Source organism: Elephas maximus, chromosome 22, assembly GCF_024166365.1.
Source record: "Elephas maximus indicus isolate mEleMax1 chromosome 22, mEleMax1 primary haplotype, whole genome shotgun sequence".
NCBI lineage: Eukaryota > Metazoa > Chordata > Mammalia > Proboscidea > Elephantidae > Elephas > Elephas maximus.
Window position 1 is genome coordinate 10,191,867 of NC_064840.1, and position 26,521 is coordinate 10,218,387.

Genomic DNA, 26,521 nt, shown 5'->3' on the forward strand with positions numbered 1-26,521 from the left:
ATGTTGTGAGATGCTTCACACATTCACCATTGTTCTTTATTGTTGGGTAGTATTCCATTATGTGTCTGTACCATAGTTTGTTTATCCATCATCTGTTGATGGGCACCTAGGTTGTTTGCATCTTTTTGTTACTGTGAACAATGCTACAGTGAACATGGGTGTGCATATGTCTATTCGTGTGATAGCTCTTAGTTCTCTAGGATATATTCCTAGGAGTAGGATTGCTGGATTATATGGCATTTCTATTTCTAGCTTTTTAAGGAAGTGCCATATCGTTTTCCAAAATGGTTGTACCATTTTGGATTCCCATCAGCAGTACATAAGAATTCCAGTCTCCCCTCAGCCTATCCAACATTTGTTATTTTCTCTGTGTGTGTGTTTTTTTTTTTATTTGTGACAGTAATGTTGGGGTGAGATGGTATCTCATTGTGGTTTTGATTTGGATTTCTCTAATGGCTAGTAATCACAAGCATTTCCTTATGTGTCTGTTAGCCACTTGAATGTCTTCTTTGGTGAAGTGTCTGTTCATATCCTTTGCCCATTTTTTAATTGGATTGTCTTTTTGTTGTAGAGGTGTTGGAGTTTCCTATAGATTTTAGAGATTAGGCCTTTGTCGAATTTGTCACGGCCAAAAATTTTTCCCCAGTCCATAGGTTCTCTTTTTACTCTTTTGGTGAAGTCTTTTGATGAGCATAAGTGTTTAATTTTTAGAAGATGCCAGTTAATCTAGCTTATCTTCTGGCATTTGGCTATTTAGTTATAGTTTGTATCCTGTTAATGCTGTGTATTAGGGTCTCTGGTGCTGACCCTACTTTTTCTTCTATGAACTTATAGTTTTTGGTTTTATATTTAGGTCTTTGATCCATTTTGAATTAGTTTTTGTGTATGGTGTGAGGTATGAGCCCTGTTTCATTTTTTTTTTTTTCAGATGGACATCCAGTTTTGCCAGTACTATTTGTTAAAAAGACTGTCTTTTCCCCACTGGTGGACTCTGGGTCTTTATCAAAGATCAGGTGACCACAGGTGGCTGCATTACATCTGGTTCTCAGTTCTGTTCCTTTGGTCAATGTATCTGTCATACCAGTACCAGGCTGTTTTGACTACCATAGCTGTGTACAGTAGGTTTTGTGGTCAGGTAGTGCGAGCCCTCCTACTTTATTATTCCTCTTCAGTAGTGCTTTACTTATCCGGGGCCTCTTCCCTTTCCATATAAAGTTAATGATTAGTTTTTCCATTGCTTTAAAGAATGCTTTGGTATTTGGATCAGGATTGCATTGAATTTTTAGATTACTTTGGGTAGAATTGACGTTTTCACAATGTTAAATCTACCTATCCATGAGCATGGTATAGCTTTTCCATTTATGTAGGTTCTGTTCAGATTTTCTACCTCAGTTTGTGTTAGTTTGGGTAGGTAGTGTATTTCTAGAAAGTTTTCCATTTCTTTTAGGTTTTCTAATTTGTTGGAGTATAATTTGTTGTAATATTCTGTTATGATCCTTTTTATTTCACTTGGTTCTGTTGTAATGTCACCAATTTGATTTCTTATTTAGGTTACTTGTATCTTTCTGAATTTGGTCTGTTCATCGATTTTATTAATCTTTTCAAAGAACCAGCTTCTAGTCTTGATTCTTTTGATTGTTTTTCTGTTTTCTGATTCATTTATTTCTGCTCTAATCTTTTTTCTTCTAGTGGCTGGCAGCTTCCTTTGCTGTCTTTTTTTTTTTTTTTTCCTATTTGTTCAAATTGTAGGGTTAAGGTATTGATTTTGGCCCTGTCTTCTTTTTTTATGTGTGTGTTTATTGCTATAAATTGATCTCTGAACATTGCTTTTGTCCCAGAGGTTTTGGTATGTTGTGTTTTCATTCTCATTTCATTCTAAGAATTTTTTTTTTTTTTTTTACTGTGCTTTAAGTGAAAGTTTACAGCTCTAGTTTCTCATACAAAAACTTATACACATTGTTATGTGACCATAGTTGCTCTCCCTATAATGTGACAGCACACTCCTCCCTTCCACCCCAGATTTCCCGTGTCTGTTCAACCAGCTCCTGTCCTCTTCTGCCTGTTCACCTCACCTCTGGACAGAAGCTACCCATTTAGTCTCATGTTATCTACTTTTACTAAGAAGCATGCTCTTCACAAGGATCATTTTATATCTTATAGTCCAGTCTAATCTTTGAGGAGTTGGCTTTGGAATGGTATTAGTTCTGGGTTAACAGAGAGTCTGAGGGCCATGTCTTCTGGGGTTCCTATAGTCTCAGTCAGACCAGTAAATATACATTTTTGGCTAGAATTTGAGTCCTGCACTCCACTTTTCTTCTGCTCCATCAGGGACGCTCTGTTCCCTGTCAGGGCGGTCATTGGTGGTAGCCAGGCACTGTCTAGTTCTTCTGGTCTCAGGTTGATGGAGTCTCTGGTTTATGTGGCCCTTTCTGTCTCTGGGCTAATAATTTCCTTGTGTTTTTGGTATTCTTCATTCTTCTTTGCTCCAGGTGGGTTGGGACCAATTGATGCATCTTGGGTGGCTGCTCACTAGCTTTTAAGACCTTAGATGCCACTCACCAAAGTGGGATGCAGAACACTTTCTTAATAAACTTGGCTATGCCAGTTGACCGAGATGTCCCCTGAAGCCATGGTCCCCAGACTCCCGCCCCTGCTCTGTCCCTGAAGTGTTTGGTTGTATTCAGGAAACTTCTTAGTTTTTGGTTTAGTCCAGTTATGCTGACTTCCCCTGTATTGTATATTGCCCTTCCCTTCACCTAAGATAATTTAATTCCAAGAGTTTATTTCATTTTTAATTTCTTATATTACTCAGTGCTTTTTAAGCAAGGTGTTACTCAGCTTCCATGTATTTGGATTTTTTTCCTTGTTCTTCCTGTTATTGATTTCTGGTTTTTATTGCATTGTGATCTGAGAAGATGCTTTGCATTATTTGGATTTTTTAAAAATGTATTGAGGCTTGTTTTGTGGCCTACAGTATGGTGTATTCTGGAGAATGATCCATGTGTGCTGGAGAAGAACGTGTACAGTGTTGCTGTTGGGTGGAACATTTTGTGTGTGTGAGGTCCAGTTGCTTGATTGTGATGTTTAGATCTTCTGTATGATTGCTGAGTTTCTCACTGGTTGTTCTGTCCTTCCTCGAAAGTGGCATGTTAAAGTCTCATACTATTATTGTGGAACTATTTCTCATTTCAATTTTTTTAGAGTTTATGTCTTTGGGAGCTCTGTTTTCAGGTGTGTAAATATTTATTATGGTTATGTCTTCTTGGTGGATTGACCTTTAATCATTATATAGTGCCCTTCCTTGTCTCTTATGTTGGATTTTGCTTTAAAGTCTATTTTATCAGAAATTAATATTGCCACTCTTGCTCTTTTTTCATTACTGCTAGCTTGATAATACTTTTTTCCATCATTTGATTTTTAGCTTATTTTTACCTTTGTGTCTAAGATCTGTCTCATATAGGCAATGTATTGATGGGTCATTTTTTAAATACATTTCGTTACTCTCAGTCTCTTGACTGGTTCGTTTAACCTATTTACATTCAGTATGATTACTGATAGGTAGGAATTTACCACTCTCATTTTGTGTGCTTTTTTTCGTGGTGTTGACGGTTTCTTTGTTCTGCTTACTTTTCCATACTGAGTTCTTCTTGTTTATGGATTTCATTTCCTTCGTTGTTGATTCGGTGTAGTCTACTGAGTCTTTCTGGTTTTCTTCTTTTTTATTTTGATGAGTAGGTTTATTAATTTTCTTTGTCATTACCCTGAAATTTTCCTTTGTCTTCCTAAGTTTAGAACAGTCTGTTATATCTTGATATCACTTTGAATTCCTCTCCATATACAAGTTTGTAGCTGCACCATTTATTCTTCCTTTTTACTTTGAAGTTATCACTTACAGATTGACTTCTCTGGTTTCCCTGTTTTCAGTCTTGTAGCTTTATTTTTGAGAATTCTTTGTCTTGGTTGGTGTCTGGGTGATGCTGTCATGTGCCTTAAACTCAGACTGTTGTCTGATGTCGTTTCTCTGTCTGAAGACTCCTCTTTAATATTTCTTCTAAGGTTGATTTGGTTTTTTACAAATTCCCTTACTTTCTGTTTACCTGGAAATGTTTTAAAGTTTCGCCATTGTAGTTGAGAGACAGTTTTTCTGGATATATAATTCTTGGTTGGCAATTTTTTTCTTTCTGTGTTTTATATGTCATCCTACTGCCTTCTTACCAACATAGTTTCTGCCGAGAAAAGAAAGCTTGCTCTTATTGGTTCCCCTTTGCAGGTGACAATTTATGTTTCCTGAGCTGCTCTCAGGATTCTTTGGTTTTAGAAAATTTGATTGTGCTATGTCTTGGTGACTTTCTTTTGGGGTCTATCCTGTATGAGGTTTACTGAGCTTCTTGGGTGGGCTCTTCTTTCATGATAATATTAGTGAAGTTTTCTGCCAGCAAATCTTCAAAATTTTTCTTTTTGTCTTCTCCTGGAGTTCCTATCACACAAAAATTATTCTTCCTGACAGGATTTCTTTTTCTTTTTTCTTAATGTTCCTCAAACAAATTAGTATCAAAGGATTTGTCCTCTATTTTGCTGATTCTGTCTTCCATTGATTCAGTTCTACTCGTATGTCCTTCCATTGAGTCATCTGAGATTTTATTGTTGATCTTCTGGATTGCTGTTTTTGTATGGTTTCTAATTGTCTATTTTGCCATTTTGTTCTTGTATTGTTTTCCTGAATTTTTAGAATTTTGCCTGTGTTTTCCTTGATCTCTTTCTTGATCTATTGGAGGATCCTATATATAAGTCTTTTGAATTCCTTATCTGGTAATTCCATTACCATTTCTTCCTAGGAAGATTTTCTGGCCCTTTATTTTGGTCACTTGGTTGAGCCATCTTTTCCTGCTTTTTTATGTGATTTGATGTTGTCCGTTGTCTCCAAGGCATTAAGGTGTTATATTTATTGTATGTTTGTTTGCTTAGCCCTGGTTTCTTGTTTTTATGTTTCCAGGCAGACGGGGCAGACATGCTAATTTGGTCGGCACTGGGGTGCTCATCACCTGTTTATGGGTGAGTGGGGCAGCGGCTGAGAGTACGAGTGCAAGTCTCTACTCGCCGGTCATGTGGGGCAGCTTAGGGCAGGCTGTGTGGGCAGTGGCTGTCGTTTTATCATTGATCCAATGGCAGAAGTGGGTGGTGGTACTCACCAAGTGGATGGTGGGGTAGGTGTGGCAGGCGAGTGGGGAGTGCAGTTGTCACTGCTTTCCGGGTGAGGAAGAAGTGCATGGCAGACAAGTGTGCATGCATTTACGTGGTTGCCGCTGCTCACATGGTCTGAGGGGTGGGTGGCATGTGGGTACAGTCATTTGGTCGCCACTGTTCTCCAGTTTGGGGGTGGAGGGTAGGGGAGTGGGTGGTGGGCAGGCGCGTGCTTGGCTGCTGTCACTCGCCCGTTGGGTGGGGTGGGGTGGGGTGGGGTGCGGTGGGGTGGGTGGGTGCAGTTGCACAGTCACCACCACGTGCTGACTCGGGAGGAGTGGGTGGAAGATGTACACAGTGGCACAGTTGTTGCCACTCGCTGACTCGTGGGGAAAGAGTGGGTGGCAGGCAGGTGAATACGTGGGAGTGCACTTACTATTGCCCGTGTGTGCTGCCCCTTCAGCTAGCACACATGGGTGCCTGGGCACTTCTTGTCTGCTGCAGCCAGCATTTGGGACCTGCCTCCAACCAACTGCAAAGAGAAGTGGGGCACCTGGGGTCCAGCCGAGTGGGAGACCTCCTGCTGATACTCCACTGTTCCACTGCCTCATGCATGTCACCCACCCTGGAGGTCAGAGACTGCCACTTGTGGGTATACCTGACTCTGGATCCTGGCTCCCTCTCTGCTCTGTGGACAGCAGGATCCCTGGAATTCTCACCCTCCTGTGTTTTCCTTCCTTGGATTTGAATCATGATCTGCTCAGCTTGTTTCTCTCCAGGTGTGTTTATATAGTCTCTGTCTCTTATGAGCATGCTGTGAAGTTGCCTTCCTATATTCCTCACCTGAGGTTGCTGCAGGCTTTGTCTCAAGATGGCCATGTTGAGCCGGGATGGCTGGCAGCACTGCTCTGCTCCATTCCAGTCCTCTTTTGCAGCTGCATTCAGTTTTTTCTTCCAGTCACTGTTGCATTTTTTACCCTTCCTTTTTAATGTTCAGGGTTCCAAGATTATTACCTGGGTCTGTTTCACTTGGCTTCTCGGGTCATTGCTGTAGAGGGACAGAATGGTGCGTCTGACTAATCTGCCATCTTGGCTCTTCCCCTCCATAGGAATTTTTTTTTAAGTGATTTTTGGTGGGTTATCTGTGTTGGTAAAGAGAAGAGTTAACAGGCAGATTCCAGTTCACAGAGAAGGATCACAGGTTCAGCTCTTCAATTTCATCAGATCACAATATCTTCAATCCAAATTTTTTAACTCTTCCACTTTGCTAAGTATGTCTTCAGGGTGACATTTGGTTAGTATGTTTATATCTTGTGGCTGACTACAGGAATTTATGATAAAAACATAAATTCTCTTTTAAGAATTACCTTACTATGTTGGTTCCCTTTTATCTTGGAGAATTTATAATACAAGGTATTTTTTGAGGTAAAGCTCACTGATTAATGTCCTTTCCAGCATTTCCTCAATGATGGGAAGAATCTTAGGTGACTGATAACTGTTACAAATGGATACCCTCTAAGGAGAATTTAATGCTTTTCAACACGGCAAAATAGAAGAGTTAGGTAGCAGAGAAAAAATGTTTCCTTTTATCTACTGACCAGAAAACTGAGCTGAGCATTGAACTAAGCTTGTGCTGTTTTTCAGTGAAATGTACTCCTAGAAATCATGACTTGCAGTCATGAAAAGCTCTAATTTTTCCCAGAAAAACTGAACACCTGTAGTTTCTATCTTAGGGAAATGGCTCAGTATTCCATAGGGAGAGGAGGGCAATAATTTGTTACTCTTTTTCTTCAGAGGAACTTTCTAGCACATCTGGTTCACCACTGACTTCTCAAATATGTTGTCTGGGTGTCTTCTAAAGGCTCAGGATGAATTTTTTGCTTCTCTGTGGCGAATTCTAGGCATGATATGAAAGGGTGTCCAAAGTGATGCTTCCTTTTACTCTGAGCAGTAGTTGCCCATATTTTAGTCACTTCAGGCTGAATTCATCTGGCCCCCAACTGAGTGCTATATCCAGATGTGTCCAGATGAGCACCATGCTGGAAGTTTCTACATATCCTGGAGGCCACCCCAACTGTTACAACTCAAAAGTCACTCCTATCCTGGACAGACCTCCTTGGGAAAAAAAAAAAAAAAACATTGACTCCCAAAGGACTCAACACTATTTGGTCTTCAAAGTGAAGTTTTGTATATTCCTAGGCTGGTAGTAAATTTTGCCATAATATTCTAGTCAGGCTTGCTAATAAAGCAAAAGTGGAATATGACTGGAAATGAAACAAAATCTTCCTGTGTATTATTACTTGTGTCCTAAAACCTTTATACCTGGGGAAACTTAACATTGTAAAAACTGTTCTTGTAATGCAGCAACTTATTGTTTCCAGTTTTCCTACACGATTTGCTAACCCTCTGTTTATTAAAGCCATTATCACTCAAATCCCTATAGACTTTACTATAGTTTTAAGTCTTTTTGTAGAACAATTATATCTCTTTCTGGCTAATATACATAAGAGGGTAGCTGTCAGAAATCTATTGTTGGAAACATGGATAGGAAGAATTGATTTTGAAAGAGAGTTTGTGTTATTTGTATTCATCTGAGAAGGAACAAATTGAAGGACTAGTAGGTAACTGTTGGTTTTTAAAAAAAACCCAGCCGCTGTCCAGCTGACTCCAACTCATGGGAACCCCACGCATGTGACAGTAGAACTCTTCGTAGGGTTTTCAATGGCTGATTTTTTCAGAAGTAGATCACCAGGCCTTTCTTCTGAGGTGCCTGTGGGTGAGCTTGAACCTCTAGTCTTCCGGCTCGCCGCCAGGCGAGTTAACCGTTTGTACCACTCAGGGACTCCTTTGTTAGTCAAAGTAGTAGTCAAATGATTTAAATGTAAGCATGTGTGCCTGTGTATATGCACGTGTGTTTACTGGAGAAAATGTGTTTCAATTTGAGAACTGGAAAATTGGATGTTTAATTTTAATTATATTTTTATTTCAAAAATAGAACAGTTATTTCATTCTTGTTTCTTTTATCCCACAAAATCACTTAACCTAATTTGCCATGCCTCTTTTTGTTAAGGCACAGGGAAACACTCTAAAATCTAGTGAAAATTTCCAAATTATGTCATTTTAAGAGGTTTTGCTTTTTACAAAAAATACAAGTAGGAATCATTTGACCTTTACTATATAAAAAAAACAAAACCCACCGCTGCCCAGTTAATTCTGACTACAGTGACCCTATGGAACAGAGTAGAACTGCCCCATAGGGTTTCCAAGGCTGTAAATCTTTACAGAAGCAGGCTGCCACATCTTTCTCCTGTGGAGCAGCTGGTGGGTTCCAATTGCTGACCTTTCAGTTAGTAACCGAGTGTTTAACCACTATGCCACCAGGTCTCCTACTTTATTGCTACAGATTTTTTTAAAGTGTTTGTGATGTGACAGTGGGCATTTGTAACTAGATACTAATGATTAATTTCATCACCTGTATTAGGAATTAAATATGGAGAATAGTTCATGATTTGATCTCCTCTAATACTGTTATCTGAGATCTTGTACTTTACCATTTCTGAATTACATAGCATGTCTCCGTTTTTTTGAGTTTTACCTGTAGTCATAACTCTTTAAAGGTTTTATATTGTAAATATTTGACTTTACTAAATATAAAATTATTTTTGTGTAAGATAAAAGATATAGAATCCTATTTTCTTCCATTTTAGAATGCACAGGAGAATAATTAGGCAAGGAATGGGTAAATAGGGCTTCTTTTTCCTTTTTTCCATTTTATTTTGTTACTGTTAAATACTCCAAGGAAATTGACATCAAAACCTAATCCAAGGTCTGCCATCTGCTACAGACGTATCAGTTTATTTTAGTTACTGTTAAGAAATCTTTAAAAGTTATAGTCAGAACCCATTTTGCTTCTCTTGCTGAAATAGTTACTCGATACCTAGGTAATCAGAGTTTGTTTTTACTCCCAGAACTTGATTTTATGTTGGGAGAGTTGGGAGGAACTGAAATTTTGATCCTAGTCCCCTGTTTTCTTCTATGGTGAAATAGAGCTTATTTAACACCTAATAAGCATAGGAAAAGTATAAGAAGTTAGGAAAACTTCTTGTCAGAGAAGAATTATGTGTAAATGTAGATACAAAATGTCAAAATTCTTCCATTATGAACAAAGGCTAATGAGGGAGATTGTGTATCCAACCGGAATTAAAAACATTCAGACACTGACAAGGAGGGTTGGACTCATGAACAGTTCCCTGAATACTGCATAAGTGAGGAAAAGAGGTAGTGGGCAAAAGAGAACTCTGTCCTGCACAGAGATCCCCAAAGAATCCTTGTCCCCTCCCCCCAGCTCCCTACAGAATGTATGATTAACGGATATCAGGAGCAGGGGTTTGGTACTGAGCATAAAGGGTAATTGATTAGAGTTACACCACTGACTGAACCACTACAGGCCGTCTACTTGGTATATCCCTCTGTGAGGTAAAAGCAACTTAGCTAAGGAGCAGTGAAGCAGGTGATTTAGAAGGAAGTCACATACCAGGGAAACTACCAGAAGTCTGGAAGAGAGAGGAAGACGAGTAGAAAGAGACACAGCCCTACAATTCACAGTTGGACAGCAGCTACCCGTAAAGCTGCCAGCATATATCTGGGGCTACCACCTGAGTCTCCAAGGGTTGGCGTGCCAGGGAGAGCTGCTGATGGACACAGGCCCTGCATCACCAACTGATTCATTTGGACCATGTCAGTGGCAGCCTCAGTGAGAGACTCTGCCTCCATCCTGCCTTCTCTACAGAAAAACAGAGTGGTCTTGGAAGAGGGTAAGATAAAGTTTCAGATTTGGGCTCCTCATAAGGGGGACTTGAGACTGGGGCTAGTACCAGGATCTTCATGTGTCAGGCTGGGCATCGTGTTGCTGTTGGTGATTTTTCTGCCCACCATGTACTGTAACCAGGGGTCAGTATATTACTCTTTCTATGAAATAATTATGCCCAAGAAGCTGACATTCCTGGGAAGGGAAGACTCCATGGAAAGGGCATCCTACATGCTGTATATCCAGGGCCAGAAACAGGTGATTCACTTGAAGGTGAAGAAAGACTATTTTGTAAGCAACTTTCCGGTCTTCAGCTACCACAATGGGATCCTGGAGCAAGATATGCCTTTCATCTCACAGGACTGCCACTATGAAGGCTACATAGAAGGAGTCCCAGGCTCTCTTGTTTCTGTCAACACATGTTCAGGCCTCAAGGGCATCCTGATTAAGGAGGAACAATCCTATGGCATTGAGCCCATGGAGTCTTCTAAACGGTTTGAACATGTGCTGTACACCTTGGCACACCAAGCTCCAGTCTCCTGTAGTGTCACCTCCAATAAGAATCAACAAGGGGTGTCCATCAGCCGGCAACAAGGGAGCAGGAAGCTTCATAATCTAGGGGTGCCTTCCTACTTGTGGTCACACACCAAGTACGTGGAAATGTTTGTCGTGGTGAACCACCAGCGGTTCCAAATGTGGGGCAGTAACGTTAATAAGACAATCCAGGGAGTGATGGACATCATTGCTCTGGCCAACAGCTTCACTAGGGGAATAAACACAGAGGTAGTGCTGGCCGGAATGGAGATCTGGACCGAGGGGGACCTAACAGAGGTCCCCGTGGACTTGAGAGTTACACTCAGGAATTTCAACAGCTGGAGGCAACAGAAGCTCTTCAGTCGTGCGAAGCATGATGTTGCTCACATGATTGTTGGGCATCATCCCGGACAGACCATGGGACAGGCATTTCTCAGTGGTGCCTGTTCAAGGGGTTTTGCAGCAGCTGTTGAATCCTTCCCTCATGAAGATGTCCTCCTGTTTGCCGCGCTCATGGTCCATGAGCTGGGGCACAACTTGGGTATTGAGCACGACCATTCGGCCTGCATTTGTAAAGATAAGTACTTTTGCCTCATGCATGAAAACATCACCAAAGTAAGTGGCTTCAGCAACTGTAGCTCTGACTCCTTCTACCAGTTTCTCCATGAACACAAAGGGGCGTGTCTGTTTAACAAGCCAGGGCACAAAGGTCGTACACGTAGGGATGCCTCCTGTGGAAATGGTGTGGTGGAGGACACGGAGGAGTGTGACTGTGGTCCTAACTGTGCCACTCACCCATGCTGTGACCCAACATGTAGACTGAAGAAATATGCACAGTGCAGTAAAGGACTCTGCTGCTTTGAGTGCCAACTGAGACGGAAAGGATACATGTGCCGTCCTGCTGGGGATGAGTGTGACCTCCCAGAGTATTGTGAGGGTAGCTCTGAAAAATGCCCTGTAGACACCTATAAGCAAGATGGCACACCTTGTGAGAGAATTAACTACTGCTACAGGGGCCAGTGTAGGAACCCTGATAAGCAGTGCACAAGAATTTACGGGGCCCAAGCAAGGTCTGCCTCAGAAGACTGTTACCGATCAATGAACAACAAAGGAGACCGGTTTGGAAACTGTGGCCGTCCCTCTGAGGACGACCCAGTTTATATTAGGTGTATAGATGATGATATATTCTGTGGGAAACTTGTATGCACAGGTGTTGCATACTTACCAACAATCAAAGCCAAACATACACACATCCAGGTCCCTCACGAAGATGACTGGTGCTGGAGCATGGACGCCTATAATGATACTGATATCCCTGATGACGGAGATGTGCAGACTGGTACTTACTGTGCCCCAGACAAAGTCTGTATGAATTACTCCTGTGTTGATCACACCGTGTTCGAGTATGACTGCAAACCAGCTGAGATGTGTAATGGGAAGGGAGTGTGCAACAATTTTAGGCACTGCCATTGTGAGCCTGGCTTTGCCCCTCCTGATTGCAAAGCACCAGGAGATGGAGGTAGTGTGGACAGCGGTCCCGTTTTCATTCCCTATGAAGCATATCCAAGTGAAGGTGGCATGCGTCTTAAAAGCAATGAGGACAATGTTGGCAAAGTAGTGTTCATACTCCCTGTATTTCTCATAGGATTGTTGTTTGGACTAATTATTTTCACAAGCTTCAGTGCTAGAAAGAAACCACCAGCGGCTCCACCAGAGGTACCCTCAGAGGAATCACTGGAGGAACCACCAGAGGCCCCACTGGAGGAACCACCAGAGGCCCCACTGGAGGAACCACCAGAGCCTCCACCGGAAGAACCACCAGAGGAGCCACTGGAGGAACCACCAGAGATGCCGGAAGAACCTGCGCCTGAAGATGAAGCAGGTGAACAGCTGGAAGAACCAGAAACAGAATACCAGTAATGAGAGGAAGAAGCCCATATATCAAACACCTGATGCAGTGAATGGAATTGAGGGGCCCGGTAAAGCAAAGATTAAGTAGTAGTTGATGGCTCCACTGGCTCTGATGGGGACTATATAAAAAAAAAATTAAAAAATATAGTCTGTACTATATACTAATACGTGAGGAGGGATTCTCCCCACTTTACATATTCATTTTAGTAATTTGGTTTTACATTCATATGTAAAATCATATATAAAAGGATACTCTATTTTTTTTCCTTTTTCCCATTTCATAAAACAATTTTATTTATGCTCTATCAATGTCTCATTTCAGTAGGGCCAATTTTTGAGTCACCTGTTTTTCAAAAAATGCCATCTCCAATGTACGTTGTTTCCCTTACAGTACTATCTGCGACTGCACTTATTCCTACAACAGGATTATTCATCCCAGTCACAACTACGCATTATGTTAGGAACATTTATAATGTGATTGATTATTTTAATTTGCCCTGTCAATTTGTATTCATGAAATAGAGGTGTTTCTCAATAAATTAAAGTCCATTTTCATATGAAGTCTCCTTTATTTTGGGGATCTGGAAGAGGTTAGATCTGATCACTCCTGGGTTGGGAGCATGAGATGTGGAGACAACCTAGACATTCTCAAAAGGCCCCTTCCACAGTGCTGAGTTGATGTTTCAAGTATTCGTTTTTTTTCTTTCTCTTTTTTAGATTGGTTCTTAATTTCTCTGTTGAAGGTGATATTTTCTCTACTGACAATGGAAAGAAACATCTCAAAATATAGATAACAGCTTGGAGGTGTCAGTTATTTCTCTGAAGAGGGTAAGGAGGAAGTATAATATTAACATCACTCATTCTGTGGCAGGCACCGTGCTAAACTCTTTACACTCATTGTCTTTATTCCTCCAAACCACCCTCTCAGGCCTCCATCTAGTACATAAGGAAACAGAAGCCAACGAGATGATAAAAGTAGTCTAGTGCTAATAAAGGTGGAGCCTGGGTGCCCCCCTGGTATGACTGCATCTACATTCCCCGCTGCCTCCATGAGCCTTTCACCTGAGTAAAAGAAATGAAGGGGAAGACACTCAATATGTCTGCAGTTGCCCACAACTGGGCTTTTCCTCAGTGACTAAGGAAGGAAAGCTTTACAAATGGTGCTGATCTCTATCGTGAACCTATCACATTGTCAATGTCCATTCAAGTGTCTTTTCTGCTCTTAGATCCTGACATCATGGAGAGGCAGGTTTGCATTTTATTAAGCTCTTGTGGGCCCAGCACATTGTAGGTGCTTAATAAATGTTTACCAAGTGAATGATTTAACCACCAAAAAAATGAAACCCTCTGACATCACATCAACTCTGACACATGGCAACCCCGTGTTACAGAGTAGAACTGAGTGCCACAGGGTTTCTTGGCCGCAATCTTTACAGAAGAAGTAGATCACTAGGTGTTTCTTCTGTGGCACTGCTGGGTGGGTTCTAACTGCCAACCATTTGATTAGTAGCCAATCACAAACTATTTGCACCACCAAGGGACTTTAACCACAGCCAGCCTTAAAACATGGGACCAGATTTCTCCCCTGGGCAGGCTGCCACTTGTCAGTCCCTAGCCATGCAACAATCAAACTCTTGCTCATGCATAGTATTGCTACAGGTTGAGTGAACGTTCTGAGTGATTGTTCCTGAGCATCCATCTCTGAAGATACATTTGCTGAGCACCTCTTCTATTGCCCACCCTATGCCAGCAGAAAAGTACAAACGCAAAAGGATAAGACCTGGTTTCTGCTTTCATGAAGTTTATATTAATTACTTCTGATGGAACAAAACTAAAACCTCAGAACAAAATCCAAAATCAAGTGTTCCGTTCCCAAGGCATGATTCTAAGTATAAGTAGGAAAACCAGGTCACAAGGTTTGCTAGTCCTTTTCTAGTAATCAAATTCCAGAATGTTTTATGTCAAAAGATCAAAATTTATAGTGAGAAATGATGCTACCAGTTGGGAGCCACCTGAGAGTTTTGAGAACAAAGGTGAAACTAGGGAACTGAAGGCCTACAAATGTGAACTTGTCATTAGAGACTTTTGATAAAGAAGTGGAGGATTTCTGCTGAAAAGGACCCCGGGGAAGAACTGGAATTTAAAGAAATGTTCACCTTCCTTACTGGGCATGCTGATGGCGACTATAATAAATGCTAGTGGGCATCACATATTTAAATAACTTATCAAAGATAAAGCAATCATGATTTATGTACAAGGTAATTATGTTATGAGTCGGAATCGACGGCAGCGGGTTTGGTTTTTGGTTTTAATTTGATGGAGGAGTCCTAAAACTTAGCCTGCTCAGCTGCTAATCAATAGGTTGGAAGTTTGAGACTACCCAGAGGCACCTTGGGAGAAAGGACTGGTGATATACTTGAGAAAACTCAGTCACTGAGAATCTATGGACCACAGTTCTACTCTGACACAAATGGGAGGGTCAGCTTGACAGTAACCGATTAACTGTTCATTTAGGAGAAATCTTTAAAGACAAAAAGGCAGGTAGATGATTGGAAATCAGTCAGTAGAATCTCGTTGTTAGTTCCATCTGAGTCGATGACGACTCTTGGTGACCCCATGTGTGCAGAGTAGAACTGCTCCACAGGGTCTTCAAGGCTGTGACCTTTCAAAAGGTCACCAAGCCTGTCTTCCGAGGTACCTTTCTGGGTGTGTTTGAACTGCCAACGTTTTGGCTAGTAGTTGAGCACTTAACTGTCTGCACCACGAGGGATCCTGGGACCTACTAGGATTTCATAATATTTAATAACAGAAATTACAAAAATAAGGAAGTTGTTGAGACTTTTCTTTTTCCTATCCTTAAAACTGACTTGATTCTTAGGGTTAGACAACTAGGTTTAGACCAGAAACAAAGACTAGAACGGCTATTTGAATGGACTTCTGCAAAACTGGTGATAGAAAACTGTACCTATTCAAAAATTGTCAATTGAATTTTAAAATGTGTAGAAACCAGGAGTGAAGGGTTAAGTTAAGCCCATTAGGACAGACTATGGCAGGGGAATGACCAGTTTTGTTGTGGGCAGGAGTGAGCAGTAGATGTAACTGGGTCTGAAATCTCCAGGGTTCAAGGGTCAGCATTCCTTGTAAAAGCACAGGTTGTCAATAATCTGTTCTGCATTATGTGTGACTGCCTCTAGGAAGACTACCCTTTTGCCTGGTTCCTCTCCCCCAGTATATTCGGGGGATTCTGAGCATGCTTACAAGACCCACTAGTCTGTGTTGGCAGCCACTCGTGACCCAGTCAGCTACCACCCCAGGAGATTCTGACCATGACTTCATGCCATCCTTTACATGCCTTCTCTGGGTTGCTCTGTTCTTTCTGGGCTGTGTGAAGCCAATAGACAATATAACCCTTCCCTTAGTTCCGCAAATCACAGCCAAGTTCAGCCTCTAGAGTCTTTATCCAGACTTGGGAGAAACAAAGGGAAATTACAATGGGGAGAAGAAAAAACATTTGGATATTGCAGTATTAATGTTTCTGGAGTTCATGGGTCTTGCCCCTCCACTGGGGAACTGGAAGGGCCATCTCTCTCCTTGGCCCCAACCTGACATCCTTTCTTGTCCCCATAGGAGTCTCTTTTGAAATGTTCTTTTAACCTGGAGTTAGGCTCCTCTCACTTCTCTGAGGCCCAGTGGAAGGAAGAGGAAAAAAAAATTTACTGAAAAGTCACATTCTGCCAACAACGAAGACAAAGGGATACACTAGAGTTAAAAAAAAAAAAGAAAATTAGTTTCTTTTATCTCCAAACTTCTTTCCTAAAGAGAATGTTGGCTTGTTTTTGAGGCCAAAAGTCCTACTAAAACCATTTCAAAAGGGAGGGGGGAGGGCAGTTTTTCTCCACCATTGAATTTGCAAAATGCTGAACAACTGTGAAAGAAAGTTTCCACCCTGCTTCTAGACATTAACCTTTCAGAAGTTTTGAGGTCCTTCTTCAGACTCTGTCATAGATATATATCATGGCTCCTGATGGTTACTCTCCAGTGAGGAGACGAATCTTCCGTAACTACTTCCCCATAACTATGCACGACCCGTCACCTTATGCCATGTGTAAGGGAAAAGCCAAAGACTTCTTGGAAGAGTAGAAGCCTAAACCTATGAGCTAGATCATGGGTCTTTGAAACCTGTAACATGATTACAGAAATTTCAAAACCGCAGCTGATTCTGTTCAATTAAAGATGGAAGTGGAATTTGCTTTTATTTATGGGAGAAGCTTTTAGTGAGCCTTTGTCATGCAAAGGTAAACCCAAGTCCTTGTCTGCACTGGAGCAGCTGAGAAAGCATTTACACAGCTCAACTAATGTACACCAGTTGTCTTCAATGTAGGCAAAATAACATCTCTGTTGAGGTCACTGTGATGCTGACCCCTGAGAAGGATTTTGGTGAGAGAAAAGTTGGGGAGCTGGGCTTTGTGAAAGGAGATCCAGGAAAAGGACTAAGATACAACAGTGCTTGAAGGGTAACCTCTCTGGAGGGCCATGGCCTAAAGAGTCTTGAAGTCTTGATGTCAAGCGTCTCTTATCTCCTGTTTTCTTAGTTATGATCCCTACCATTTTCAGAAAGCCTTCAGTAACGTGTTGCTGAATACCAGGGCCAGGTCTTAACTCCACTTTGTGAGTGGCATCAGAGAAAAATAAAATGGTTGAGACAATATAATAAAGGTACATTAAGTTTCCCTAACAATCAAAGCCTACACTAGAGTCTGCACAATTAACAATATTCCTAAAAGAAGGCATTTGCTGTTTTATTTATGAATTTGAAATTGTAAAATATCATTTTATATGATCTTTATTAATATATTGGTCATTTATTTCCATAACTATTGTAAATATCATCAGTTGTTTCTGAAAACAACTCAAATATAAGAGAAAAGATAAAAACAGCTTTCTTTAGTGCTAAAAGAGCTCTTTTCTTGTCCTTGAATACTAAGACTATGGGCACTGTACAAAAACCTTGGTCTTGTGCTTCCCTAGCCTAATAAATCCAAACAGGTAGAAAAATTCTGAGAGCAAAAAATATAATCCCTTTTTAAAAGAAGAAAGTTATCTTCTGAGGAGGGGGACTTAGCATTCCACGTCCCTAAGTTCCAGGTGTTACTGGTCTTAGACATGAAACTTAACTTCCGTGGACCAGGGGCTCCTCCTCAGTAAAATGGCCAAAGGATGCATGTCACAGGGTGGCTGGGAGGTTAAATTAGATAATGTGTGTAAAGGTAATTAGTGTGGTACCTGGCACGCAGTGAGAACTCAAAAAGATGCTGGGAAAATCTAAAATCAAATGTGATCATGGATACAAGGTTGTACTATTAATTGCAGTACATTCTTCAGAAACAATAAAATGTATCCCACTCCAAAGAAGGTAATCCAAAAGAATGTGGAAATTATCGAACAATATCCTTATTATCACATGCAGGTAAAATTTTGCTGAAGATAATTCATGAACAGTTGCAGCAGTATATCAACAGGGATCTGCCAGAAATTCAAGCCAGATTCAGAAGAGGACATGGAATGAGGGATATCATTGCTGATGTCAGATGCATCTTGGCTTAAAACAGAGAATACCAGAAAGATGTTTACCTGTATTTTATTGACTCTGCAAAGGCATTTGATTGCGTGGATCACAACAAATTATGGATAACATTATGAAAAATGGGAATTCCAGAACACTTAATTGTACTTCTGCAGAACCTGTACACAGACCAAGAGGCAGTCATGTAAATAGAACAAGGGGATACTACATGGTTTAAAGTCAAGAAAGATGTGTGTGAGGCTTGTATCCTTTCACCATACTAATCCAATCTGTATGCTGAGCAAATAATCTGAGAAACCAGAGTATAAGAAGAACAATGCAGCATCAGCGTTGGAGGAAGAGTAACAACCTGTGATATGCAGATGATGCCACCTTGCTGGCTGAAAGTGAGGAGGACTTAAAGCATATACTGATAAAGATCAAAGACTACAGTCTTCAGCGTGAATTACACCTCAACATAAAGAAAACAACAATCCTCACAATTGGACCAATAAATAGGATCATGATAAATGGAGAAAAGGCTGAAGTTGTCAAAGATTTCATTTTACAGAGCAAGGCAGGGCCAAGATGGCAGAATAGCCAGATGCTTCTGGTGATCCCTCTTACAACAACGACCAAAAAAATCAAGTGAAATGATTATATTTATGACCAGGTAGGATCCCTGAACATCAAAAGCAAAATTATAAAACGGACTGAGCAGCAAGGGGAGAGAGGGGCCGTTCAGAAATGGAGGGGAGTTGCCAGACCTTAATTGCTGGGATCCCTCAGGCACCATTCCCGGCAGAGGCTGCAGTGGGCTACTGGTAGTGTTCGGCCACAGTTTCTGCATGGAGAAGCAGCCAGCTGCACAGCCTACTCACATCTCTGGAACCAGAGAAGAACGGCACTCTTGGCAAAAGTTAAGTGCTTGCGTATCTTTTACTGCGCCCCCTGCCCCCAAGCAGGCTTCGGTGGCTATTGATTTCCCTGGGCCTGAGATGGGCCCATTTCGGTGCCCTGAGCCATGTTCCCGGACTTGGAGAAGGAATAAATTCACAGCAGGGGAAAATGATAATTTGCCAGCTCCACTAGCTGGGGAGCTCAGGACAGAAACAGCTCCTGTCCAGCCATAAACGGTCTGTGGACTTTGAATAACTTTCCCCCCTGCATGGACCCATGTGGGCCTATTTCAGTAGAATAGGCCGTTGCTGGCAGACTGCAACTGTTTAAGCTGTCCAGTGGAGAGGTGGGTGTTTGATATTTGACATGGCTTTGCCTATTAAAGAGTGTCCTTGCCTACCCATATCATGGGCCTCAGGACTGGTGGCTCCACTCAGGTCATCCAGCTACCCACAACAGAGGTCCAAGGATAACTGGTACTTCCCAGTACTTACAACAAAAAGCACTGGGTGCCCATGGTCCATCTGCAGAACTCACTCACCTGTATGCTGTAGGGAACAGGGATGTGCTTTCCTCAGAGACACTTGGGGGATGGTTCTCAGCCCCCTGCCTTATTCAGAGTGTGGTCCCCTGCTGCAACCAGATACCACTACCTACACCAAATACCCGTGCCCCTCTAAGACTGTAGGACAGAGACTGTACCACACACTTGATGACCAGCTACCTGGACACCTGAGCTGAATCCACACAAGAAAAGTGAATGCACTCATATGGCCATATACCTGATAACAGCTCTAGCCATCCGGTGACAGGACGTCAGAGCGCCAAAGGCGAAAATAATCAAGCTAGCTCACTCAAGCAACCCATTTGGGCTATCAAAACAAAACAAAGCAAGAAACTAGGATACGGTAAGCAAACATAAACTGATACAATAATTTATAGATGGCTGGGAGACAACAGTCAATATTAAACCACATAAAGAAACAGACCATGATCACTTCAACATGCTCTCAAAACAGAGAATCAAAGAATCTTCTGGATGAAGGTGCCTTCCTGGAATTACCGGATGCAGAATTCAAAAGATTAATATACAGAACTCTTCAAGACCTAAGAAAGGAGAAATTAAAAAGGTTCTTCAAGAACATAATGAAAAATTTAATAAGCTGCAAGCATCCATACAGAGACAGCAATCAGAAATTCAGAAGATTAACAATAAAATTACAGAATTAGACAACTCAAAAGAATGTCAGAGGAGCAGAATCGAGCAAGTGGAAGGCAGAATTGGGGACCCTGAAGATAAAGCACTTGGCACCAATACATTTGAAGAAAAATCGACAACAGTGAAGAAACCCTAAGAACCATGTGGGACTCTATCAAGAGAAATAACCTACAGGTGATTGGAGTACCAGAACAGGGAGGGATAAAAGAAAATACAGAGAGAACTGTTAAAGATTTATTGGCAAAAAACTGCCCTGATATCGTAAAAGATGAGAAGATATCTATCCAAGATGCTCATCGAACTCCACGTAGGGTAGATGTTAAAAGAAAGTCATCAAGACATATTATAATCACACTTGCCAAAACCGAAGATAAAGAATTTTTTTTTTATGGTTGTATTTTACAAAAATAATTTTTATTGTGCTTTAAGTGAAAGTTTACAAATCAAGTCAGTCTGTCACATATAAGCTTATATACACCTTACTCCATACTCCCACTTACTCTCCCCCAATGAGTCAGCCCGCTCCCTCCTTCCAGTCTCTCCTTTCATGACAGTTTTGCCAGTTTCTAACCCTCTCTACCCTCCCATCTCCCCTCCACACAGGAGATGCCAACACAGTCTCAAGTGTCCACCTGATACAAGTAGCTCACTCTTCATCAGCATCTCTCTCCAACCCATTGTCCAGTTCCTTCCATGTCTGATGAGTTGTCTTCGGGAATGGTTCCTGTCCTGGGCCAACAGAAGGTTTGGGGACCATGACCGCCAGGATTCTTCTACTCTCAGTCAGTCCATTAAGTCTGGTCTTTTTATAAGAATTTGGGGTCTGCATCCCACTGTTCTGCTCCCTCAGGGGTTCTCTGTTGTGCTCCCTGTCAGGGCAGTCATCAGTTGTGGCCGGGCACCATCTAGTTCTTCTGGTCTCAGGATGATTTAAGTCTCTGGTTCATGTGGCCCTTTCTGTCTCTTGGGCTCATAGTTATCATGTGACCTTGGTGTTCTTCATTCTCCTTTGATCCAGGTGGGTTGAGACTAATTGATGCATCTTAGATGGCCGCTTGTTAGCATTTAAGACCCCAGACGCCACATTTCAAAGTGGGATGCAGAATGTTTTCATAATAGAATTATTTTGCCAATTGACTTAGAAGTCCCCTTAAGCCATAGTCCCCAAACCCCCGCCCTTGCTCCGCTGACCTTCGAAGCATTCAGTTTATCCCGGAAACTTCTTTGCTTTTGCTCCAGTCCAGTGACCTTCCGTGTGTTGAGTATTGTCCTTCCCTTCATCTAAAGTAGTTCTTATCTACTAACTAATCAGTACATAACCCTCTCCCACCCTCCCTCCCTCCCCACCTCGTAACCACAAAAGTGTGTGTTCTTCTCAGTTTATACTATTACTCAAGATCTTACGATAGTGGTCTTATACAATGTTTGTCCTTTTGCCTCTAACTTCACTCAGCATAATGCCTTCCAGCTTCCTCCATGTTATGAAATGTGTCACAGATTCGTCACTGTTCTTTATCGATGCGTAGTATTCCATTGTGTGAATATACCATAATTTATTTAACCATTCATCCATTGATGGACACCTTGGTTGCTTCTAGCTTTTTGCTATTGTAAACAGAGCTGCAATAAACATGGGTGTGCATATATCTGTTCATGTAAAGGCTCTTATTTCTCTAGGGTATATTCTGAGGAGTGGGATTTCTGGGTTGTATAGTAGTTCTATTTCTAACTTTTTAAGAAAATGCCAGATAGATTTCCAAAGTGGATGTACCATTTTATATTCCCACCAGCAGTGTATAAGAGTTCCAATCTCTCTGCAGCCTCTCCAACATTTATTATTTTGTGTTTTTTGGATTAATGCCAGCCTTGCTGGAGTGAGATGGAATCTCATTGTAGTTTTAATTTGCATTTCTCTAATGGCTAATGATCGAGAGCATTTTCTCATGTGTCTGTTAGCCGCCTGAATATCTTCTTTAGTGAAGTGCATGTTCATATCCTTTGCCCACTTTTTGATTGGGTTGTTTGTCTTTTTGTGGTTGAGTTTTAACAGAATCATATAGATTTTAGAGATCAGGCGCTGGTCAGAGATGTCATAGCTGAAAATTTTGTCCCAATCTGTAGGTGGTCTTTTTACTCTTTTGGTGAAGTCTTTAGATGAGCACAGGTGTTTGATTTTTAGGAGCTCCCAGTTATCTGGTTCCTCTTCGTCATTTTTAGTAATGTTTTGTATTCTGTTTATGCCTTGTATTAGGGCTCCTAACATTGTCCCTATTTTTTCTTCCATGATCTTTATCGTTTTAGTCTTTATGTTTAGGTCTTTGATCCACTTGGAGTTAGTTTTTGTGCATGGTGTGAGGTATGGGTCCTGTTTCATTTTTTTGCAAATGGATATCCAGTTATGCCAGCACCATTTGTTAAAAAGACTATCTTTTCCCCAATTAACTGACACTGGGCCTTTGTCAAATATCAGCTGCTCATATGTGGATGGATTTATATCTGAGTTTTCAATTCTGTTCCATTGGTCTATGTGCCTGTTGTTTTACCACTACCAGGCTGTTTTGACTACTGTGGCTGTATAGTAGGTTCTGCAATCAGGTAGAGTGAGGCCTCCCACTTTCTTCTTCTTTTTCAGTAATGCTTTACTTATCCGAGGCTTCTTTCCCTTCCATATGAAGTTGGTGATTTGTTTCTCCATCACATTAAAAAATGTCATTGGAATTTGGATCGGAAGTGCATTGTATGGATAGATGGCTTTTGGTAGAATAGACATTTTTACTATGTTAAGTCTTCCTATCCATGAGCAAGGTATGTTTTTCCACTTATGTAGGTCCCTTTTAGTTTCTTGCAGTAGTACTTCGTAGTTTTCTTTGTATAGGTCTTTTACATCTTTGGTAAGATTTATTCCTAAGTATTTTAACTTTTTGGGGGCTACTGTGCATGATATTGATTTGGTGATTTCCTCTTCGATGTTCTTTTTGTTGATGTAGAGGAATCCCAGTGATTTTTGTATGTTTATCTTGTAACCTGAGACTCTGCCAAACTCTATTAGTTTCAGGAGTTTTCTGGAGGATTACTTAGGGTTTTCTGTGTATAAGATCATGTCATCTGCAAATAGAGATAATTTTACTTCTTCCATGCCAATCCGGATATGCTTTATTTCTTTGTCTAGCTCAATTGCTCTGGCTAGGACCTCTAACACAATGTTGAATAAGAGCGGTGATAAAGGGCATCCTTGTCTGGTTCCCGTTCTCAAGGGAAATGCCTTCAGGCTCTCTCCAGTTAGGGTGATGTTGGCTGTTGGCTTTGTACAGATGCCCTTTATTACGTTGAGGAATTTTCAATTCCTATTTTGCTGAGAGTTTTTATCATGAATGGGTGTTGGACTTTGTCAGATGCCTTTTCTGCATCAATTGATAAGATCATGTGGTTTTTGTCTTTTGTTTTATTTACATGGTGGATTACATTAATGGTTTTTCTAATATTAAACCAGCCTTGCATACCTGGTATACGTTCCACTAGGTCGTGGTGGATTATTTTTTTGATATGTTGTTGAATTCTATTGGCTAGAATTTTGTTGAGGATTTTTGCATCTAAGTTCATGAGGGATATAGGTCTGTAATTTTCTTTTTTTTGTGGTGTCTTTACCTGGTTTTGGTATCAGGGATATGGTGGCTTCATAGAATGAGTTAGGTAGTATTCCATCATTTTCTATGCTTTGAAATACCTTTAGTAGTAGTGGTGTTAACTCTTCTCTGAAAGATTGGTAGAACTCTGCAGTGAAGCCATCCGGGCCAGGCCTTTTTTTTGTTGGGAGTTTTTTGATTACCTTTTCTACCTCTTTTTTTGTTATGGGTCTATTTAGTTGTTCTACTTCTGATTGTGTTAGTTTGGGTAGGTAGTGTTTTTCTAGGAATTCATCCATTTCTTCTAGGTTTGCAAATTTGTTAGAGTACAATTTTTTGTAATAATCTGATATGATTCTTTTAATTTCAGTTGGGTCTGTTGTGATATGGTCCATCTCGTTTCTTATTTGGGTTATTTGTTCCCTTTCCTGTATTTCTACAGTCAGTCTGGCCAATGGTTTACCAATTTTGTTAATTTTTTCAAAGAACCAGCTTTTGGCTTTGTCAATTCTTTCAATTGTTTTTCTGTTCTAATTCATTTAGTTCAGCTCTAATTTTTATTATTTGTTTTCTTCTGGTGCCTGATGGATTCTTTTGTTGCTCGCTTTCTATTTGTTCAAGTTGTAGGGACAGTTCTCTGATTTCGGCTCTTTCTTCTTTATGTATGTGTGCATTTATCGATATAAATTGACCTCTGAGCACTGCTTTTGCTGTGTTCCACAGGTTTTGATAGGAAGTGTTTTCATTCTCATTGCATTCTATGAATTTCTTTATTCCCTCCTTAATGTCTTGTATAACCCAGTCTTTTTTCAGCAGGGTATTGTTCAGTTTCCAAGTATTTGATTTCTTTTCCCTGATTTTTCTGTTACTGATTTCCACTTTTATGGCCTTGTGGTCTGAGAAGATGCTTTGTAATATTTCGATGTTTTGGATTCTGCAAAGGTTTGTTTTATGACCTAATATGTGGTCTATTCTAGAGAATGTTCCATGTGTGCTAGAAAAAAAAAGTATACTTTGCAGCTAATGGGTGGAGTGTTCTGTATAAGTCTATGAGGTCAAGTTGGTTGACTGGAGCAATTACGTCTTCCGTGTCTCTATCGAGCTTCTTACTGGAAGTCCTGTCCTCTCCGAAAGTGGTGTGTTGAAGGCTCCTACTATAATTGTGGAGGTGTCTATCTCACTTTTCAGTTCTGTTAAAGTTTCTTTTATGTATCTTGCAGCCCTGTCATTGGGTACATAAATATTTAATATGGTTATATTTTCCTGATCTATTGTCCCTTTAATCATTATGTAGTGTCCTTCTTTATCCTTTGTGGTGGATTTAACTTTAAAGTCTATTTTGTCAGAAATTAATATTGCTACTCTTGCTCTTTTTTGCTTGTTGTTTGCTTGATATATTTTTTTTCTATCCTTTGAGTTTTAGTTTGTTTGTGTCTCTAAGTCTAAGGTGTGTCTCTTGTAGGCAGCGTATAGATGGATCATGTTTCTTTATCCAGTCTGAGACTCTCTGTCTCTTTATTGGTCCATTTAGTCCATTTACATTCAGCGTAATTATAGATAAGTATGTGTTTAGTGCTGTCATTTTCATGCTTTTGTGTGTGTTGCTGACAATTTCATTTTTTACACTTACTTTCTTGTGCTGAGACGTTTTTCTTTGTAAATTGTGTGTTCCTCATTTTCATAGTAGTTGAATTTATGTTTGCTGAGTCGTTATGTTTTTCTTGGTTTTTATTTTGAGTTGTGGAGTTGTTATACCTCTTTGTGGTTACCTTAATATTTACCCCTATTTTTCTAAGTAAAAACCTAACTTGTATTGTCCTATATCGCCTTGTTTCCCTCTCCATATGGCAGTTTTATGCCTCCTGTATTTAGTCCCTCTTTTTGATTATTGTGATCTTTTACATGTTGACTTTAATGATTCCTTGTTTTGAGCATTTTTTTCTTTTTAAAATTAATCTTAATTTGTTTTTGTGATTTCCCTATTTGAATTGGTATCAGGATGTTCTGTTCTGTGACTTTGTGTTGTGCTGGTATCTGATATTATTGATTTTCTGACCAAACAATTTCCTTTAGTATTTCTTGTAGCTTTGGTTTTGTGTTTGCAAATTCTCTAAGCTTGCGTTTATCTGTAAATGTTTTAATTTCACCTTCATATTTGAGAGAGAGTTTTGCTGGATATATGATCCTTGGCTGGCAGTTTTTCTCCTTCAGTGCTCTCCATATGTCATCCCATTGCCTTCTTGACTGCATGGTTTCTGCTGAGTAGTCTGAACTTATTGATTCTCTTTTGTAGGAGACCTTTCTTTTATCCCTGGCTGCTTTTAAAATTTTCTCTTTATCTTTGGTTTTGGCAAGTTTGATGATAATATGTCTTGGTGATTTTCTTTTTGGGTCAATCTTATATGGGGTTCGATGAGCATCTTGGATAGATATCCTTTCGTCTTTCATGATATCAGGGAAGTTTTCTGCCAACAGATCTTCAACTAGCCAACAGATCTTCAACTAGCCAACAGATCTTCAACTATTCTCTCTGTATTTTCTGTTATCCCTCCCTGTTCTGGAACTCCAATCACACGCAAATTATTCTTCTTGATAGAGTCCCACATGATTCTTAGGGTTTCTTCATTTTTTTTTAATTCTTTTATGTGTTTTTTTTTTTCAGCTATATTGGTGTCAATTCCCTTGTTCTCCAGATCCCCCACTCTGCATTCCAATTGCTCGATTCTGCTCCTCTGACTTCCTACTGAGTTGTCTAATTCTGTAATTTTACTGTTAATCTTTTG

At 40.5% G+C, this 26,521-nt stretch overlaps 1 protein-coding gene across 1 annotated transcript; it reads left to right on the forward strand.

The window, feature by feature from the left end:
- The first annotated feature begins 1,781 nt into the window (after window positions 1-1,781).
- Window positions 1,782-12,607, forward strand: LOC126066153 (disintegrin and metalloproteinase domain-containing protein 1a-like). Its single transcript, XM_049867071.1, has 2 exons — window positions 1,782-5,052; window positions 5,645-12,607. The coding sequence occupies exon 2, from the start codon at window positions 9,917-9,919 to the stop codon at window positions 12,440-12,442; it is 2,526 nt and encodes an 841-aa protein (XP_049723028.1). The 5' UTR covers window positions 1,782-5,052; window positions 5,645-9,916; the 3' UTR covers window positions 12,443-12,607.
- Window positions 12,608-26,521: the final 13,914 nt, after the last annotated feature.

Coding starts and splice junctions, on each gene's coding strand:
- LOC126066153 (XM_049867071.1), top strand. CDS start 9,917: ATGTCAGTGGCAGCCTCAGTGAGAGACTCTGCCTCCATCCTGCCTTCT.